Consider the following 21,085-nt stretch of genomic DNA (forward strand, 5'->3'; position numbering starts at 1 on the left):
GAGGCACTCTATATGCTCTTTTCACAGGGGAGGGGGTAGCGTGAGAGGGACCGCTATGCCTTAACCAGGTATTTCTATGAGGTCCGACGATCGGATGGATTGCTAGAACCATTACAGGATGCAGTATATAAATTCATAAGGACGATCACTGAGACATGAGGCACCTGGTGCCTCATGACTAGGAAGAATCCATACTTTGTTGAAAATGGACATGCTGAATATGGGTGTGAGCCGGGGATACACTATGAAACTATTCCGAGAAAAATATGAACTTGCCAATTCCCAGAACCCAGTCTCGTCAGCTCGTGCGGACAGGACATGAACGATCTGTCGCAAGAAGAGGTGCGGATTGCAGGCATTACTCTCACTTCAGAGTGTCTGATAAATGGCAAAATGACACCTCAGCTGCGTTCCTCAATGCCCTTATTGTCCCCGCCGCTCAGCCTAGTTCTAACCGATAACTTGGCATGTAACGTGACAGTTTGGCAGAGGCCAATCCGAGTTTTATTTCCATAGAGCCACACAGGAGGCTCGGGGAATGTTACCTACAGGACACATTTTATTTTATTTTCCATTCAGTTTCCACTACTGATTTCACGCCTGCTAATTACTGGAGGAATTTGGGAAATGTGTTTACCAGGGTAGGGTAGTGCCATGTTTACACGTTCACATTTTAAATAAATAAATACAGAGCGTCACGGACACACAAGTAACGCTGCACTGTTATAGCCAGGAGCAGGCACAAAGCTCCCAGTGTGGAATGGGATGCTGACCACCGACGTCTCGGCAACAAGTCATTTATAGGGAAAATGTGAGAGTCTTCAGGCCATAAAGGATGTGTAGAAATAATAGTATAGCTAAAGCTGGGTACACACCTAAAGATTTTCTGTCCAACCATCCAACTAGTTGATTGGTTGGAATGAAAATCTGGTAACATATGGGAGTAACTGGTGATCAGATCAGCAATTTGCTCCTAAATGCCAGAAAACTGATGAAAATAGTCGGTCAGACAAGTTTGTTAAATGTTTCATCTAAACAATTTGTTCAAACAACAGTTTTTGTCCATTTTCCGGCGTTTGGGAGCAAATTGCTGATTGTCATTTACTCCCATACCTTACCAGATTTTTCATTCCAACCAATCAACTAGTTGGATGGTTGGACAGATAATCTTTACGTGTGTGCGCAGCTTATGGCCCTATACTCACTCCTTTTATTACCTACTTGATGGAAATCAGTTGCAGAAGAATAAAAAGCCACCAATGTTTGAGTTCTGGTTTTTAGCCATTTAATGAGGATAAAAAAAAACAAATCTGACTGTCGTACTGCATAGTCATTGTCTAGAGAGGTGGAAGGAAGCCGTAGTAATTCAGAGGACAAAATACTGTTTAAATTGCTTCCTCTGCGGCTCCGTAACACACAAAACATTAGAAGTAAAGAACTAATTAGAGGATTAGCCCATAGCATGGCTGGACTGGTTTACACTGTGTTTAGATACAAGTCAAAGGGGGATTAAATACAAGTTCCCAAACTTTAGTCAATGTGCTGTACAGAAGTGTGGGCCTGATTCAGAGCTGAACGCTCTGACCAGAGCGCTCGCTCTGAATCAGGGCCCTCCTACCTTTTTTTGGAGCGTCCTCATGGACGCTCGCATAGTTGTATGGTTACCACCCACAGCTATAGCGAGCGTCCATGATGATGGGTATCGCGACCATCGGGCTTGCGACGGAGACCCTGCGGTAGGGTCTCGCTGCCGCAAGCCCTGGAGTGATTTTGGCTCTATCAGAGCCAAAATAACTCCCACTGACATCACTAGTGATGTCAGTGGGGCCGGCTTGAGACGGTAGACGTTCCCATGGGAACGCCTCCGTCTGGAAGGCACGCCTCCAACATGCTCACCAAAGGAGGCGTGCTGTCAATCAACATCGACAGCACGCCCCCTTTGGTGCGAGACCCGGAGCGATGGTGAGCCCGTCGCTCGCCGGGTCTCGCGCATGCACACGATGGAGCTCCCTCCGTCGTGCGCATGCGCAGTGGGGAACATCGACCCGCTTGCGAGCGTCCTGCCGCTCGCGAGCGGGTCTGAATGACCCCCTGTGTCCTTTGCCCGATTCCCTGCCCTACACGAGTCGCCTCCCCCTCTGCCCCAATGTGATGGTTAACCGAGATTCCCAGGGGGTGACCATTAAATAACTATATAAAGTGATCAGTTCAGTAACTTCGTGGATATAGAATTCCAACCATGGCCGGATTTGTGGCTGACCGTGTGACCAGCTGGGTGGAGCTGGTCATCATCATCATCCTCCTCCCCTCATGATGATGGGCCTATTTTTATGTGGAGGCCTGGGGCTGTAGTCCTATCTGCTTCATTGTTGATCTGGCTCTGAGTTCAACATAAACATTGTAATAAAACTGCCCGCCAGATACAATAGAAACACATTTTTTTTACAATTGTACTTTTGTGTGAAATGAAAGCTTTGGCCGGCGGTAGCAGGAGGACCTCTCTCATCTGATAAAACGTTCAGAGAAACAGGAAATCGGCAAGAAAGACAATTAAACAAGACGTGACAGCGGTACCCAGTGCCAAGCAAGGAGCGATTACCTTCTGGTTACACCGTACGTGCATCTATGTAACAAAGGAAGCTCTATCTGACAATAGGACGGGGGAACTCCTGTCATCAAGACGGGCAAAACCCACAGATGACTTTGTCTCCAAAGTGGTTAAAATGCCATTTGGGAGATTGATGTAAATGTTCTGTCAGCCACGTCTATCGCTACTGTTGGCACGGAGTTAAATGCCTATGTGCCTGTCCGCACAGTTCACCGCTATCATTTGTTTTGTTAGACTGCCAGCGGGGACAGTGCGCCCACTTATACTGTACGTGTGGTTTCCGCTCGCTGTTGCTGCCACATTGTTACGGTGCACTATCTCCTTCTGTGGGATTTGTCACTAAGATAGCAACGTTCTCAGAATCACAGGCTCATTAAGCTGTTCGTCAGCACCGAAATAAAAAATGTTTCATGTCTTTCCTGCTGCCAGTAAATCCCCTTCTCTATTTGCATGTTATTTAGGAGGGTTATTTATCAAGGCTTGGAGAGAGATATGGGCGGTATCCACTTAGCGATATACAGACGAGAGCACGATTGCGACATTGCAGTTGTATAGCTAGTGATGTGCCGGGACTGAACGTTCACCCGTTCAGTCCCGGCACATCCCTCATCCCCGCACGTGCTGAAAATGACGAGATCGTCAGGTTGACCTGCATGTACGGGCGATGTCGGAAGCGACCCGCGGGCACGCGCATCGCGGGTCGCTTCTGTCCAAAACATGCCCGATGCATGCACGATTTACAAGCGATTGCACGGTAACGACATCGTTATCGTGCAATCGCTTGTTTAAATCGCTAAGTTTATACCCGCCATTAGAATTGTGAGAGATAAAAGTACTAAACAACTCCGTAAGCTGGGTACACACTGCAAAGATATATCTGGAGATCGACTGATCGGCACAGGGGCGTATTTATAATGGGTGCAGGGTGTGCGGGGCCCGCACCGCACAACCTGCACCCATAAAACACGTCAGTGCCTGTAAAAAACGGCTGGAAAATGGCCACCATGTCCATTTTCCTGTCTTGTGCGCATGCGCAGTACAGGGAAAATGGGCGCCGCGGCCATTTTACCGGTGACCTGCGCATGCGCTATAAACTCTGGGCACACTCTAGTGCCCAGAGTCTGTAAGTGCGGCCGCACTCCGCTCAGTGCTCTGCCGGCCGCCGGACGGAGAGGAGCATCACGGCCGACGCAATATGTCTGTGAACAACGTCGTTTACAGATCTGTCGTCTGTACACACTGGCCGACGGGCACACAATATATCGTCCGTTCAATTGAACGGCCAATGTGTCGGCCAGTGTGCACCAAGCATAACTTATATTTTACAGGCTGTGAAAAATGGCAGGAGCTGATTGGGTTGTACTTTATCTCTCTCCACTTTACCTCTCACAATTGTATCTCTCTCCAAGCTTTGATAAATACCCACCTTAATGAGATCCACCATATATCCTCTACTGTAGGTTTAGACAACTTGTACAGTTACAGCCACTGTGGAACTAACAGTCTCAGCATGCCCTTCTATCATTTGCTTGGGCATTAGAGTCTTCTTCTGCAATCTGTGGGCAACATATGGCTTCCCACATCCCCATAGCATAGAACCTACTCGGTTATTTATGCAAAACTTTACCAAACTCTGTGGATACCATTATGCCCCCTGTAGGATAAATCCTCTTTTTATCATTTAACATCAGATTAGATAATAAATCTAACAAGAATTTGCACAGTATTTAAAGTTAATAAGTGTTCTCTAATAATGGAGGAGAGTTTCCCAAACTTCTGCGTAGTACAGGCAAATACTGAATTGCCAGAAACCCAAGTAAATGGCAGGAGATTAAAATGTCACAATAACCGCAGTTTCACTATTGGGATGGGCGATTTCACAAATAATCTAGTTACTTTTCTCTTCCTGCCCTGGGATAGTTGTAAACGCTTCTCACCAGCCACAGAGCTGTGTTCTGTCTTCTGCGAGAGCTTTACAAAAACTATTAACGTCATCAAAAACCCACATGTACCATAAAATGAAAATAATCTGAAAACCGCTTCCTGCAAAGTAATGCCTGTGATTATGGAGTATGTGGACTGAGGGCTGGGTCGGCCGCACAGCTTTATGAAATGATACCAGATCAAACGCACAGGCACATATGTTTCCTCTCTAGCACGATCGTTGCAGGTTGAAACGGAGCCACAAAATATGTGGAAATTCTCTCCCAAATGACTTTCACTAATAATGTACGAGGCAGCTGCACCAGCTCTGGCCAAACCTCTGGAACATCGCTTGTTTAACACCGCCCGATGGATCACGGCTTTTACGCATAAACTACATTCATTAAATCTATAGGGCTTACTTAAAAAACAGTTTTTCATAACAAGCCCAACCCCACAATCAAAGTGGTTCCTCACTAACCTTAAGGACCCCTTACATCTGTTAGCCAATTCATCGATCCTCGTTTGGAAATGCCAACCGGCAGCCATCGGGGAATCTGTGAAATTGTACATGTTTAAAAATCCCTGATTTGCTGATCACGATCATATATTGGATTTCACCAATGCCCCGACCACGGCGTCTTTGGATCGAGGAATTGCGGCAATCTGTCGCTAGTGTCAGGGGGCCTTTATTCATAAGAATTCTTAATTGTAACACAAGCACTTGCACAATTTTAACACTCTTTTAACGCTTCCAGGCCTATGGCCCTGTAACAGCTCCAAATATGCCACCTGGTTGTGACGTCAGTATTTGAGTATCGCTTCAACAAAGAGAACTGGTTACAGGCACTTGCTACTTGCGTATTGTCTGCGAAATAGTATAAATATATACTGAAAATATCTACCACAAATTTACTAAGTTTCCCTTTCATTTTTACTTTTCAATTGTAAAGGTTGCAGTATGATTATGTATGAAAATAAAACTACAGGAAGGGGGAAACCCTATTTAGGCCACGCTGACACGTTTTCTGTCAGTGACAACGAGGCAAACGATAAACGTGAGTCACTGGTGAGAAAATGACCTTTACAGAAGAGATATAAGCTAAAAAGTGCAGGAGGGCGGTGGCACCAGACACCTCCCGGATCCAGTCCGCCTGTCGGGAAGCTGAGCATCTTTCACATGTACGCATCTGATTTTTTCCCCCCGATTCCCTCTTTGTGCCGTTTCTGTCAGACTCAGTTAGCCAAGAATTTGTCAGATGAATCTTCACACAATATTGCTCAGTGATGTGTGTGGAGAGCACAGTGTGCCTGTGGCCATCTTCAGCAAACGGCAGCGTGATTCCCGAAAACAGAGACACTGACTGTGTGTATGTGACTGTGTTCTCTTATCATCTCCTGCCACCACACGTGTGTTACATACATGTACTCTGTGGCTGGCAGAAGATCATAAAATACCTTTGCACAGGATAGAGATGTACCGGATGGGTGTATAAAGCTGGCCACACACACAGCGATATTTTACCCGATCTGGCCGATTCCGACACATTGGAACGACAGATCGTGTAAAATATGGCCAAATCCTGAGTAAATCGTGAGTCCCCACTCACGATCACGATGTGATGCGCGTCCCCGCTGGTCGCACATCGCATCGTCAGATCTGCCGTGCAGATCTGACAATCTAGAAGGCGATGCACTGTGACAGTCTGGATGCAGGAGAGATCGTATGAAGATTGGACACCAAATCGAGTGCAGATCGTGTGCTGAGCTGCCGGGGAGAGTTTCAAAGGGAATCGTACACATCGGCTGATCATGGGCACATCGCTATGTGTGTGGCCAGCTTAAGACTATTTTACAAATGAGACACACAGTGACCCACAGTTGTCTACTTTGGGAGTGCCGTGATTGGAATCCATTTTAAAGGAGCATACACACTAGACAATATGCTCCCTGAGCGATATCGTCTAGTGTGTCCCCGGCAGGGTGTGCTCAATGTCGTTCATGACTTTGAGCACACCCGCTGAACGATCATTAAAGATATCGTTCAGCGACGGGCTCTCTCCCCCATTCTCCAACATGCAGCAACCTGACAATATCGTCAGGATGGCCTGCGTGTTTGCCAGATGCATCGTTGGTCGCTCGTCGTTATCGTTCATCGTTTAGGTGAACAAATGGACGATAAAGTGAACGACTGAACGATATCGTTACCGTTCAGTCGTCCACTTTAATCGCCCAGTGTGTAGGCACCTTTAGAGCTGGGTTTGCAAAGTTGTAAAAGTATTGTATTGTATTGTATTGTAACCCCAGTGGTTAATGCACTTTAGGAGCAGTGTCAGAGAAACACTGGTTACGTTTTGCAGCATGAATGTAATTGGTTGTGCTTTTCAGGTGGTCAGGAGCTAATGATCAGTTAGATCTGTACTAGAAGAGATAGACCCCACAGTGAGGGTAGACATACTGAAGCTCCATACCCACTGGCGGGTTACTTGTGTTTATTACTAACGAATTACGTTCATCGGTGGTCACTGCAGGTTTTCCCAACTTTTTCTTTTTCGTTTACTTATTATCAATAACAGATAATTATATAACGCACACATATTACGCAGCACCGTATAGAGAATATTTGGACAATTCACATCATTGGTCCCTGCCCCAGTGGAGCTTACGATCTATGGGAGGAATTCAATTGAATGCAAAGTTGAACAGCGCCACAAATAAGTTCCCGGCGCTATTGTATTGGCTGTGCTGTTAACCCGTGACTAGAGGATCTGACTAAACTAGTGTCACGATGCTAGTCTCAGGCTTACCGCGTGCGCTAACAGCACCGCGGCCAGCACTTAATACAGAGTATGCAGATTATTGCAGGTAAACACTTGGCATTAGGTACAGTAACCTTCATCTCCTGACTTAAGTGCAGGACGGGGACAATTGAATAGCTCATATCTAACATTGCAATGAATTGCTCCCTATATTCCCTATCACATGTCCGTGTACATACTAATACGCTAGGGTCCAATTGTTATCAGAGTCCAATTAAACTTGAGAGAACAGCATTAAGTAGAATAAGATGTGTAGGGAAAAAGGGCCAGAAAACTGGGCGTGGGGCCATTTGCAGCATTGTGTTCCATTTTCAGACCCAATTACACGTGTGTGGTGCCAGCGGTAGATATGCCAGTAAAACACATGTGGGTGAAACTTGGTAATCCATCAGGCATCCTAGACTCCTGCCTGGGGCAGAGTGGTCATTGAGGGGCCTAGATAAGGGCCCAGCAGGCTCTTATTGTAGGTACGAGGCCTTACTAAGGTGTAGACAGCCTAATGATCGCCAGCTGCTGTAAGACTACGAGTCCCACCATAGCCCATCCAGCCTCATATTAACTACAAATATCCAAGTCAAACACTGGTTGTCAGGACATGCTGATATTTGTAGTTCTGCAGCAGTAACAGAGCTGCAGATTTTCTTCCTCAAACCCTGAAAGTAATCAGCTCCGGGAGCCACTATGCACTAGAAGAGCGATCTTTTGCAAACTACCGAGATTTTCTAATCAAGAAAACTGGGTCACCTCCTTGAGCAATGAATTTGGGACACTGTACTGAAGTACAAATAGCCTATACTATACAGGACGCACGCTAAAACATCTGGATGGCGATAATAGGGTTAAATCGTGAAGGGAATGCCGTGAAATCCCACAGTGAGAATTCTTGCAGGAACACCACATTTAATGAATGATTTAATCTAAACATGAGCGGTACAGTAGAGTCACGTGACGCCGTCGCCATGACAACAGAATATTCCTTAAATTGGCTGTATTTGAAGCCGCTTCTGGCTTTGCAGACTGCATCTCTAGGTTTCCCATGAATAGAGCAGATGGGGAGGGGGGATGGGGGGGTATTGGGGTGATGTCATCGTTAAACCAGCTGAAACTGAATTATTTAACACAGAGTTGAAAAACAATAGAAGCCAAATCTCACCAAAATTTGTTTTTCCACGTCCTTCTCTCTAATCTATATAAGGTTATCACTAAAATGACATCAGTAAATAGCATTTTAATTTTAACAAAAAATTAAACTATATAAATTGAAATTCTAATGCTTGGACAAAACCCCAAATATTATATTAAGCATGTTCCTCTATTATCTGCTGCATTCATTTGTCGTCGGAGATCAGAATGAGAATGCATACGACACGCTATCTGGAGTCTCCCCCGTCAGACGTCTCATTTTAGTCCTATAATCATTTTTTTTTAGCCATTTCCTAAGCTAGAAAATGCATGGCTCTAATCTGGTGACAGCTGGTAACTAAAGATTTCCAGAGGCCGCACAAAGGGTTAAACACCACCCCCCACATCCCCTCCCCAAATGCATGAGACGTGCCACCTACAGGGGTGGTGATGCTCCATTCAATTATGCAGGGACTTCCACCATCTTAATCTCCCCGGCGTTCAGAGAGATGGTGCACCAAGACTGACAGCCCCCTCCCCACCGAATAATTATTACTTCACTGCATTACTCAGCCGAGCGCGATTAATGTGAAGTAGAATCCCAGCTAGGACGAGATCTGCTGATGGGCATGAAGAGCTGGCACTGTCCCTCTGCATTCTTTGTGGCGTCCCTGCCCACAGTTGGTGCTCCCCTACCATGGAATTCAGGAGCGCTCTCCTCCTTGGGCTGGAGCATTTCTGGATCGGGGATCTGAGCCCCAGCGGCTGATTTTCGTCGTTCCATAAGTACCAGCCTGGGATCTCCTGATCGCTCTGGAATTCCTCTGCATGAGATCTGAATTATTTGCAAGGGATCTGTTAGTAATCCTGGGGACGGTTCCAAAATGCCTGAAGCTAATTACTTGCTGTCTGTATCTTGGGGCTACATCAAGGTGGGTTTGTTGGGAGACCACCATTAGCGTGGGAATTTTTATTACATAGATACATATGCGAGTTATGTATGTTTGGCTGATACAGTATATATTGCCCGTGTGTGTGTACATTACAGTGAAGTCTGTAGGATGTATCTTTCATTTTGTGTATACAGGAAGCAGAATTTATTACGGTGTATTTTTAGAAGCATAAATGGACTTTTTTTTTTGCCTAGTCGTTCATTTCAGATTTATGCTGTTGGTGCATCTTCTATTAACACATACATGAACGAATGCTCTTTCGATAACGGGCATTAGGCCAGCCTGGTGTTTGCCGGTAATGATGCATTGAAGTGACATTATGTCATTGTGCATTGTGGAAATCTGATTAGGACAGCAATCCTAGCTCTCTGCATGATATAGCAGATACAGGATGACGTGATTCTCCTATCCATGCCGTTAGCTGGGGAGAAAAATATCCTCCAGTTGCCCTGTAGAATTAAATTGTTTAGGAAATTTTGTTTCCCTGGGGTCTGGAAATGGGGAACAGAGGTGGTTGTAGCGTCACTAGGTCACAGATTTGCATTGTCCAAATAAAGTGGTTGCTGGTCCGAAAACTCTCCGACCTTTCTAATAAATGTATATATATATATATACTGACATTAATGGACGCAATTTTAAAGGCCACTTTTTTTTATTTTATTTTAACAGTTCAAGAGGATGTTGAATCGGGAGCTGACCCACCTCTCGGAGATGAGCCGTTCCGGCAACCAGGTGTCTGAGTATATCTCAAGTACATTCCTCGGTAAGAGCGTTTTCATTTGCTGCATACCCACAATGCTTTGCTGAGTTGACACAGCTCTTGTTAAATGACCATTATTAAATCGCTGCAAGCAGGTGAGTCAGTTATTCCCGAGGAATTCCATGGGAACTCCCCCAGAAGGCGGATTAGTTAAACATCTTGCGCAGTAGACACATAAGGGGACGGACCGTGGCCTGATGTGTGTTATTGCAGGTTGTGCCTGCAGTCATTTAATCGCATTAAGCTCTCGTAGAAGTGATATATAATTTATGTCATCATTAAGAACAGATTTTTCTATACACAGCTGGGAAACGGCACAATGATGCTTTGCTGTATAACAAGGACTATACACAATCTCCTCTTGTCCCGAGCAGCATCTGTAAAGAGTTCTATATATATATTATAACTTCCATAAACGGAGAGACAGTATATAAAGGTGCGACAGGCTTTCATCTTTCTGGTTCCTTTTCTTTGCAACGAATGTTTCGAGACGCATCTCCACGGATTATCCTCAGTAGCACGAAATATTAAGATTTTGCAAATGGCCGTGCCCTAGATGTATATATTTTTCAGGCCTTATGCAGTTTGTGTCGCATATTTTATGTCCCTTATTAAATCTAGCAGAGGTGGGAGGAATGAGTAACGCAATGACACGTATACGTGGGGAATCCTTTGTTTTGAGCATAATAAGAGGCAGTGTTGCTGTCATGGCGTATAAAATTAGGAATGTAATGCGATTTCAGGCATCCAGGGTATTCAGTCTGTAAAGCACCGATAGCTTCCGTAGATTTGCAGAACGCAGAGCACATTTCTGTACGGATGAAGAAGCCCTTTGGGCTCAGCACAGTTTCGTAGCGGTTCCGCGTCCTTCGTGCGATGGATGACTGAAGAGTTCACGTGCACTCAAGGAGATTCCATGTAGCGGTCGCTCATCGATTCTACCCGTCTAAGCTTCAGCCCACAGGGAAACACCTATTAATGTCAACCTGATGGCACAAGTGAATAATAGCTTTTACTGCACCACTCCAGTCATCGCTGCAGAGATGCTGAATTATTCTCCATTCTGCAGAGGTCTTAATTAAAGAGAGAATAGCGAGTATAGGTCTGTGGCCCAGGAACGACGTCCAGGAGAAGGCGCAAGGAACCACGATAACCTACTTTATATAATGACTCGCAGCAGTCAGCCTGGAAAATCCGGGGGGGCCTAAGTGCTATACAGTGTTCTGACCCCGCTCACTCCTATTATACAGCGATGGTACTTGATCAGATTACACTCACGGCCTGAAGTGTCGGCATCATAGAGCACCGACACAGCGGTGTCCTCAGACTTTCCCGCAGGACATTTTGTAAATCTCATTTCAAACACAAGCTAATCATAATGGTTAGTGATTAGTAGCATTATTAATGGTATCCGGTCAGGTAGTTGACAGTCACAGTGCCAACATGGACGTTAGGTCGACAACCAATATGTTAACGCACAGTTAGGTCGACATGGTGAAACTGTCGACTCTTTCAAAATGACGACATTTAACATGTCGACATATGCATTTTTGTTGATATTTAGGGTTGGGCTAAAATAATGAGAGAAAAAATTCACGTACAATTTTGATTTTCTGAAGCTGTCGTCATTTTAACCATGTCGACCTAATTGTATGTCAGCATTTTGGTTTTCAACCGAGCGGCCATGTCGACATTTCGAATGCCGACCAGTCAAACCACACCCTTTAATAATTATGCTAGTAATTCTTTGTTATTGGAAGTAAAGCTCATTACAGATCCACAGACCTTTACTATTGTCATTTGTTTTGGGGAGAAAAAAATATTTACATATCATTGTAGTTAAACTTTTGATATCTGTATTTTCGCAGACAAGCAAAATGATGTGGAGATCCCATCCCCAACACAGAAAGACCGGGAGAAGAAGAAGCGACACCAGCTAATGACACAGATCAGCGGGGTTAAGAAGTTAATGCACAGTTCAAGCCTGAACAACACGAGCATGTCCCGATTCGGGGTCAAGACTGAAAGTGAAGACCTGCTGTCTAAGGTGCGTATGGATCCCATGCATTATATCACTGAATGGTGGCATCTTGTGTTCCTCTGCAAACCCCTTATATGAAGAATAAAGAAAACTAAACCTTACACCGAGGGTCTCAGCCGCTAAGACCCTCTGCACTAATTATCTGTTCTTTATCAGACTCTGCTTAATGCAAAGCACAATCACTTCCCCCGGCTGCTACAAATCATCACTGATCACATTGTTTTAGAAACGATTTCTATATGAATATGTAAAAAGGTTTATTTTTCCCCAATTATAGTTCTGCTTGTCATGTTCACAACTCATAACTAATCGCAGCTAATTTGCTGATACCTATTAATAACAGATGAGAGGACGGTGCTAGTAATGTGTATTTTGTGTATTCTAAATGGCCATACAAAAAACAAACAGTGATTGGGGCACATAGGCAGCGGTGAGGAGATGGCCCTGGACAGTGATTGGGGCACATAGGCAGCGGTGAGGAGATGGCCCTGGATAGTGATTGGGGCACATAGGCAGCGGTGAGGAGATGGCCCTGGACAGTGATTGGGGCACATAGGCAGCGGTGAGGAGATGGCCCTGGACAGTGATTGGGGCACATAGGCAGCGGTGAGGAGATGGCCCTGGACAGTGAGCCCACTGTCAGAATGAAGCCGCCCCCTGCATGCAGTGCAGATGGACATTTCCTATTAAGCCTTATATGTTTGCTAATCTATATGTTGTTGTTCATTTCTCAGGAACTGGACGACCTTAACAAATGGGGATTGAATATCTTCAAGGTTGCGGCCTTCTCTTGTAACAGACCACTGACCTGCATCATGTACGCTATATTCCAGGTCAGTACCCTGAACCATAAGCTGCCCCCATCTGGTGTTACAGATGTATCTTTGTTCTAATATATATCTCCGCTCATAATCTGACGTCTCTTTACGTTGTGCTACACAGGAGAGAGATCTGCTGAAGACATTTAAGATACCGGCTGATACGCTGATCACCTATACAATGACCCTAGAGGACCACTACCACTCTGATGTCGCCTATCATAACAGCCTCCACGCAGCTGACGTTACGCAGTCTACACATGTCCTGCTGTCTACCCCAGCGCTGGATGTAAGTAATGGCAGTACGTCACACAGCGCGCAATTTAGTTGCGTTACCAAACGGAGATTAGGATTTAATCCAGTTTATATAAATACAAACAGTTGATGGGGGTCCCAAACCAGTAGTTTGCATAGGGCCACTGGGGCCCTAATCAGACTCAGGGGGAGGCGAAGACATCAGTGGCCCAAGTGTGTTTCCAGGGGACCCCCCTCCTACTCACAGTGGAAATGGTCAGTTTGTGGAATGAACCAACATTCATTCAGCTTAATCAGGACATATTGCCATGGCCGAGGCTTCTTCTCTATGTTGGCAGTGAGGTCACAGATGCGCCCAGTTACATTGTGGCTGATCGGCGCACAAAGCGTGTGCACGCATCGCGTCCTGTGATTCCCTGCGCCTGCATACGCTACGGTACTATATGGTGCACACTGTGATCGCACCATTCATTCCTATGGAGGCGCATTTGGGTATTTGGGTGCGTACCCGTTCCATTTGCTATGCCAGCGGAAAGGATATAGCTGGGCATATCTGTATGACCTCGCATTTGCCATCCAGCGTTTGTATCAGATTAGTTTTTCCTTCATTTAATAATTTGCTTTTACTTTTTTGCAGGCTGTCTTCACCGACCTGGAAATCCTCGCTGCAATATTTGCTGCCGCGATTCACGATGTAGATCACCCGGGAGTCTCCAATCAGTTTCTTATAAATACAAGTACGTTTCCTCTAACCGCTATAAGCTATATCTGGGTTACAGTACAAGAGGGCGCACGTCCATAGTCATGTGATCGTATTGTATCCTGATAGAAAAGATGGTTTACTCCGCATAAAGCACTGTTTAATGGAGGACGCTGGCTGGGATGAGATAGACATGATAGATATGAGATAGAGAGATAGATAGATAGAGAGAGAGAAAGAGAGATATGAGATAGAGAGATATGAGATAGAGAGATAGATATTAGATAGATAGACATGATAGATATGAGATAGATAGATAGAGAGATATGAGATAGAGAGATAGATAGATATTAGATAGATAGATAGATAGATAGATAGATAGATAGATAGATATGAAATAGATAGAGAAATGTTAGATAGATAGATAGATAGATAGATAGATATGATATAGATAGATAAATAGATAGATAGATAGAGATATGAGATAGATAGAGAGATATGAGATAGATATTAGATAGTTAGAGAGATAGATAGATAGATAGATAGATAGATAGATAGATAGTTATGAGATAAATAGATAGATAGATAGATAGATATTTGGTCAGACTCCCACCACAGCTGCACATTAATTCAGCTTTAATCCTCCGTTTCCAGGTGACTGTACTGTAAAGGTCATCACACCTGTATTTGCATTAGTACAGATTTCTAGCTACCGATAGACAGAGGGTCAGCTGAAATACCGATTACGCAGGATGCTCCTATAACGGACCTTGGGCACAGGTGACCGACTCACATTATATTCTTATTTTTCCCTGCAGATTCTGAACTTGCACTGATGTACAACGATGAATCCGTACTGGAGAATCATCACCTCGCTGTGGGGTTCAAACTCCTCCAAGAGGAACATTGCGACATCTTCCAGAATCTCACCAAGAAGCAGCGGCAGTCACTCAGGAAAATGGTTATAGACATGGTAAGGATCCTGGTCACCGCAGTCATCGACAGAGGAAGGGTGGGGGCGACAAATCTGCCAGAATGTATCGTAACCTCCGTTGTGTCTTCACAGGTGCTAGCTACAGACATGTCCAAGCACATGAGCCTGCTGGCTGACCTGAAAACCATGGTAGAAACCAAGAAAGTGACCAGCTCCGGCGTTCTCCTCCTGGACAATTACACTGACCGCATACAGGTAATTATAACAACGATTTACTCCTGGGAGGCAGCCACCTCTGTGTCTGTAGTTTCTAGAACCAGATCAGAAATTATCCCTGGATTTAAGAACTCACACCAGCAGGATTATCAGACAATCGTCCATTCAGACAGAGGCAGTCCGTGACTGGCATTTTAGGTGTCCTCCCTAAACTCTCTGGTTTCCAGGATACTGTAATGAAAGATGGACCAGAGTGCTGATATATTTCACATGCTGAATACAACTAGACCTCAGGAAATTCCAATAAACACCAAATGTTCTGCGCAGAATATGTGAGAGTAAAGCAATTGTCCTGCTGAACTCAGCGACTGAACTTTGGGCGTTTTTTTTTATTTTTTTATTTCAGGTTCTCAGGAATATGGTGCATTGCGCAGATTTAAGCAATCCTACAAAATCTCTGGAATTGTACAGGCAGTGGACGGACAGGATTATGGAAGAGTTCTTCCAGCAAGGCGATAAGGAGCGAGAACGGGGCATGGAGATCAGCCCCATGTGCGACAAACACACGGCTTCCGTGGAGAAATCACAGGTATATACCTCAACTCAGGAATACAGCCTACATACACACACCTATCCCCTTGGTCTATTTGTGCATTAGAATCTCGGGCCCTGATTCAGAGCCGGACGCTCTGACAGAGCGCTCGCTCTGAATCAGGACGTCTTTTTTTTTTTTATGAAGCGGCCTCCCACCCACAGCTAATGTTAGCGGCCAGGATGATGGTCGCGATGGTCAAGACCATCGCGACCATCGGGCTTGCGACGAGACCCTTGTGGTAGGGTCTCGTGGCCGCAAGCCCCAGAGAGCTTTCTGCTCAAACAGAGCCGAAAGCTCTCCCACTGACTTCACTTGGCCACCCCCCCGGCCCGCTCACCAAAGGAGGCGTGCCGTCACTCAACATAGACAGCACGCCCCCTTTGGTGCGAGACCTGGAGCGACAGACTGCCCGTCGCTATCCGGGTCTCGCGCATGCGCACGACGGAGCCGGCTTCGTCGTGCGCATGCACTCTGGGCCACCATCGACCTGGTTGCGAGCGCTCAGCGCTTGCGACGGGTCTGAATCAGGCCTCAGGGCCTGATTCAGAGCCGCTCGTAAGCGGCTGCTCGTTCGTTCCGAGCGATGTTTGCCCAACTGCGCATGTGTATGGATCGTAATACGCATGCGCGAACCAGTCAGTGCGGCCGAAAAACGTTTGTTCGCTAAATAGCGAATGCCTGCTAATATGAGTGACAGGAGGAGGCGTATGTGGGTGGTGACAGGGGAAGGTGCTTGAAAACGGGGAGTGGAGATCCGAACGCAGGCGTGCTTAAAGGTCAAAACGGGCGTTTTAAGGGTGTGCATAATTAATACAGCAGCGTCACTGACCACGTCACTGGATTATTTTATAGTCAGAACTGCGTGCAAATTTGTGGTAGGAAAAACCAACCACAAGAATAGCGAGCAGTTCAGACGCTGGTCGATGTACTCGATTAATCTAATAAATAGCGGACATGACGTAGGATGCGAGCGGCCAGGGGGCGTAGTTATCCAAAAAACGACCGCAAGTTTTGTTCGCTCGTTCAGACATAGAGGCGTGAACAGACCGCAAAGAGCGAACGGTTCATTTGAATAGCCATCCGTGTTGGGAGAGTCAAGATTGACATCAGCCAAAGTGCCCAACAGGGTCATTCTGAACATATATATATTTTTTTAATTATTATTTTTTTTTTTAAATCAGGGGTTTTTTTTTATTGATTTTAACATACATACAACATAAAACATCTCACATCCCATTACCTGGCCTCTTCAAACAGTAGATAATTCTGAATAATATGATATGTTAAATGAAAACATAAAAGACACATCAATTCAATAAATACAACAAATTAATAAAGAGCGTACATTGACAAAGTCGAAATAAAAACTATTCCAACTTTATTTAAAACACTTGTACATTTTTTTTTCTCATTTAGATTTTTTTTATATATTTCTTCTGTGTTACAGTATTTGAAAACTAATTGTCCTTTTTCTCTGTCTTCTCCAGGTTGGGTTCATTGACTACATTGTTCATCCTTTGTGGGAAACGTGGGCAGATTTGGTCCAGCCCGATGCTCAGGATATTTTGGATACTTTGGAGGACAATAGGAACTGGTACCAAAGCATGATACCCCAGAGCCCTTCTCCTATCTTTGACGAGCAGGACAAGGACTGCCCTGGAGTCTCCGAAAAGTTCCACTTTGAGTTGACCCTTGAAGAAGAAGATTCAGAAGGCCACGACAAAGAAGGGGATTGTATCAGTTATTACAGCAGTACGAAGACGCTTCACATCGTTGATCCAGGAATTGAAGACTCACCAGAGGGTGACACTGAACTACTGACGGACGATACGTCACCTCTAGACACATAGATCAGGCCTGGAAGAGAACTGGGAACCGGGAGAACACGTACACGCTGTCGCTTTTGACAAGCATGTAATCTTGATCTTGGGCCTTGGTTAAGCCTTGCCAAGAGATCTTTCCTGCTGCTCGTCAGGTGGAGCAGTGGTTTAAAGGATGCTGGAGTGAAGAATAGCTCAGGAAACTACCGGATGATGTACGTTATTTGGCATCATTTGCGGGCGGAAAAGCAAAACGTAAATGCACATTGTTGTTCTGAGAACGGCATGAATTGTCGCCGAACTGTTTGTATAAGACGAAGAAAAAAAAAGAAAAGAAAAAAAATGACACAAAACTGAGAGATTTTTCTACCACAAGATTTTGAAACCTTAAACCCTATAGACCCTACCGATGACTAATTTCTAGTATCTATGTTCAAACCCTGTCCAAATGTTTGCGGACGTTTTGTGCCTTTTTTGTAAAACTTCCATTGTCTCTGAAATGCCTATTAATTACACGATATTTAATGTGCGCAGGACAGATAATGTGTATATCTGTATTCCTTCTGGAAAGAAGAAGTCTTCCTTTTTTTGTAGGCAATACATGTGACTTTATTGCAGTTGTTAAGAATCGTACAGAGAGGATTCCCATCTCTGGCCAGTGTCATTCTATCCATCCACCTTAGGTCATTACACACTTTGCTTGTTACAAAGATCTGTGTTGAGGTTTTTTTTTTTTGTTTTTGTTTTTTGCGTTCTATAGAATATATATCTATTCTGCACAATGTAAGAGAGGTAGCTGGGTTTTTTAATTTTTGTTTTGTTTTTTAAAACCATGTGCATTCACTACATTTGAGGATACGTATCAGAAGGCGATGTGTAACGTGATTGTGTGTTCAAGACGACGTTCTGCATGATCCTAGTTTTCTTTCCCGACATCCATCGGTGACACGATCTTTTTATTGCACTGCCTTGAGTCCCAATACGTACTTTACTGTTTATAACAGTGTATTTATTATCTATTATGTAAATAATGTACTGTTTTTTGTAAGTTATTAATTTATATGAATTGACATTGCCTGTCATTGGTGGTGTTGATTGTTTATTAAACTCTAGATAGGAGTTGAATTTTTTTTTTTTTCCTTGTAATTTTTTCTTTATTAGAGAATCAACCTGAACAGTGCCCACCCCCCCTCCCTAAAGACATACTGAACTTATGGTTAGTGCCGGGTAAGACCAATATAAAACAGGAGGATATTGAGCTATAAAATTATTGAATTGATTCCTGGTACTGATTTGAGATATATATATATATATATATATATATATATATATATATATATATATATATATATAAATATATATATATAATTTTCCCTTCAACTTGTACTCTGAAAACTGTTGTCCTTCTGATATTATAATAACTAAACATAACTATTTTGTTTCGATGTGCCGCTTTTTTTTTAATAAAAAAATTGTTCGCATCCTGTTTTTAAAAAAAAAAATATATATCCGTCTTGGCTTGTACAATGTTTAAAGTCTTGGTCTAAATTAGTGACTGCTCCATAACTGGAGTGGGAGCACAGACTTGTGCATGAACAATGGGGTCTGTATGTCTGTCCACACTGCGTTGTTCCAGGTGTAGATTTTATTCTGAGAAAATTCACACAAAAAGGTATGTTGAAGTATTGTATATTGTGCTACAATGCATTCTTACAAGATTTTTTTTTATATATTAAGTGAATAAATGAGAAGCATGAGAATCTAATGACTGCATTGTCATCTATTAAACTGGTATATTATTGGGCATGGTTGTGGGGGCTCCTCCTGGGCACCGGCCCTCGCACATTGGAGCAGCCTTTAAGTGATCAGGTGCTAAACAGAATCATTTGTTTGCAAATTGGAGAATCATTTGCAGACACATTTCTGTGGTGTTTTCCAAAACTTCATGATGGGCAGACTGGAAGTGGTTATGTATATATATAAGGGGTAACTTGACTACAGAACATACAGCAAATTCTCTTTTGTATAAGACACTGGCTACACACGTCTCACTCATCCACTGCAGAGGGTTCTGATCAGTGATCCTACAGGAACCAACCACGTCATGTTAACGTGAGGGCAGAACATGTAAAGGAAGTGGAACAAAATAAAATAAACTGGACCACATTGTATTAACCATGAGTGATTACACCCAGGCAATATTAAAAGATAATTCTACTTTCACACAAGAGGCTTCCTTTGGCTATATTAGGCCCAGACATATATATTTTTTGGATACTTGATTGTCTACCTGTGAGCTCCAGTCTAGATGATCCAGTGATAATTTGCACCAATTATCCCCAATCTATCAACATAGAATAAAACCACTTAACACTCATGCCCCCTCCTTCCCCCCTACCTTGACTCACTACCAGTTTAAACATATCTCTAAAGTGTCCCAATTTAGGTGTGACAGTCCCTGGAGCCCTGTCACTCACTCCTTCCCTATCGACCTAGAAGTTAGGAGATATGTCCCATAACACAGTTGGAGTGCGGAGGAGGGGTGGCACGGCCAAGTGGGTAGTGCAGGGGGGTGTGAAGTCATCATGGCCCACTATACAATGCCTTTATTACCTACACCGTGTAGCAGGGGCGGGGCAAGAAGACACAATTCAGCGCAAAGTTCATCATTGGCCGGCTGACCACCTTCTTCACTCAGAAAGTGGGCGACCGTGTGCAGCCTCCGGAAAACTTATCCACTCTTTTGGGCATCCGGGAGCGCCAAAGGAGATGCAGGAGTCTCCCAGACAAATGGCACATGCACCTGCAGAGGTGCAAGCAGGATTCATGGTCTTTTTAGGGGAGAAGGGGGAAAATGATGGCTGCCCAGCACATCGGAAACACTGGTCATACCCTCGTGATGTATGGCTTTGCCACTTCTTCTTGTAAGCCCTTGTCCAGATTCCCACACAGCTAATGTTGGAAGGTAAGGACTGTGGGTGTTATCCAGCATTCACTTTGGAGGCTGTAACGTTGACATTGCTTTTACTTCTAGATAGAAGGAGGAGAGTTACCCTCAGAAATGGTTGTAACTACGTAAACCCATGGTGCCAGCTGCAATCCAGCACTGGACTATTGCCTGATTGCTCTGGCCTCCTATGTACTTCAGCTTCATGATCATCACTGCATGCTCACAGAAGTAACAGTGTTCCTCTATATACAACAATTTAGGGAATGAGAAAGTGTGCTGAGAGTTGGCGTGTGTTGCAAATAGCTCTAAAGCTGGCCACACACATAGCGATATTTTACCCAACGACAGATTGGGTAAAATATGGCCAAATCCTGAGTAAATCGTGAGTCCCCACTCACAATCACGATGCGATGCGCGTCCCCGCTGGTCGCACATCGCATCTTCAGATCTACCGTGCAGTAGGGCAGGTCTGACAATCTAGAAGGCGATGCACTGTAGACCGTTTGAAGATTGGACACCAAATTGTGTGGAGATCGTGTGCTGAGCTGCCGGGGAGAGTTTCAAGGGAAAT

The 21,085-nt window shown here is 44.4% G+C and overlaps 1 protein-coding gene across 4 annotated transcripts in view; it reads left to right on the forward strand.

Moving 5' to 3' along the window:
• PDE4B (phosphodiesterase 4B) overlaps positions 1-19,324 on the forward strand; it is a 521,027-nt gene extending 501,703 nt beyond the window's left edge. For 3 of the 4 annotated variants that reach the window (XM_088442380.1, XM_088442382.1, XM_088442381.1), the window contains 9 exons: positions 10,095-10,188; positions 12,054-12,232; positions 12,961-13,059; positions 13,169-13,333; positions 13,937-14,036; positions 14,818-14,972; positions 15,066-15,188; positions 15,556-15,738; positions 17,232-19,324. In XM_088442380.1, coding sequence (XP_088298506.1) covers positions 10,095-10,188; positions 12,054-12,232; positions 12,961-13,059; positions 13,169-13,333; positions 13,937-14,036; positions 14,818-14,972; positions 15,066-15,188; positions 15,556-15,738; positions 17,232-17,594 — 1,461 coding nt within the window. In that variant the 3' untranslated portion in view covers positions 17,595-19,324. Of the gene's footprint in view, positions 1-8,839; positions 9,405-10,094; positions 10,189-12,053; positions 12,233-12,960; positions 13,060-13,168; positions 13,334-13,936; positions 14,037-14,817; positions 14,973-15,065; positions 15,189-15,555; positions 15,739-17,231 lie in introns of those variants that run through there. The other variant, XM_088442383.1, reaches the window with a different exon arrangement.
• The last annotated feature ends 1,761 nt before the right edge of the window (positions 19,325-21,085 follow it).

This window comes from Taudactylus pleione, unplaced genomic scaffold, assembly GCF_031769625.1.
Source record: "Taudactylus pleione unplaced genomic scaffold, aTauple2 ptg000310l, whole genome shotgun sequence".
NCBI lineage: Eukaryota > Metazoa > Chordata > Amphibia > Anura > Myobatrachidae > Taudactylus > Taudactylus pleione.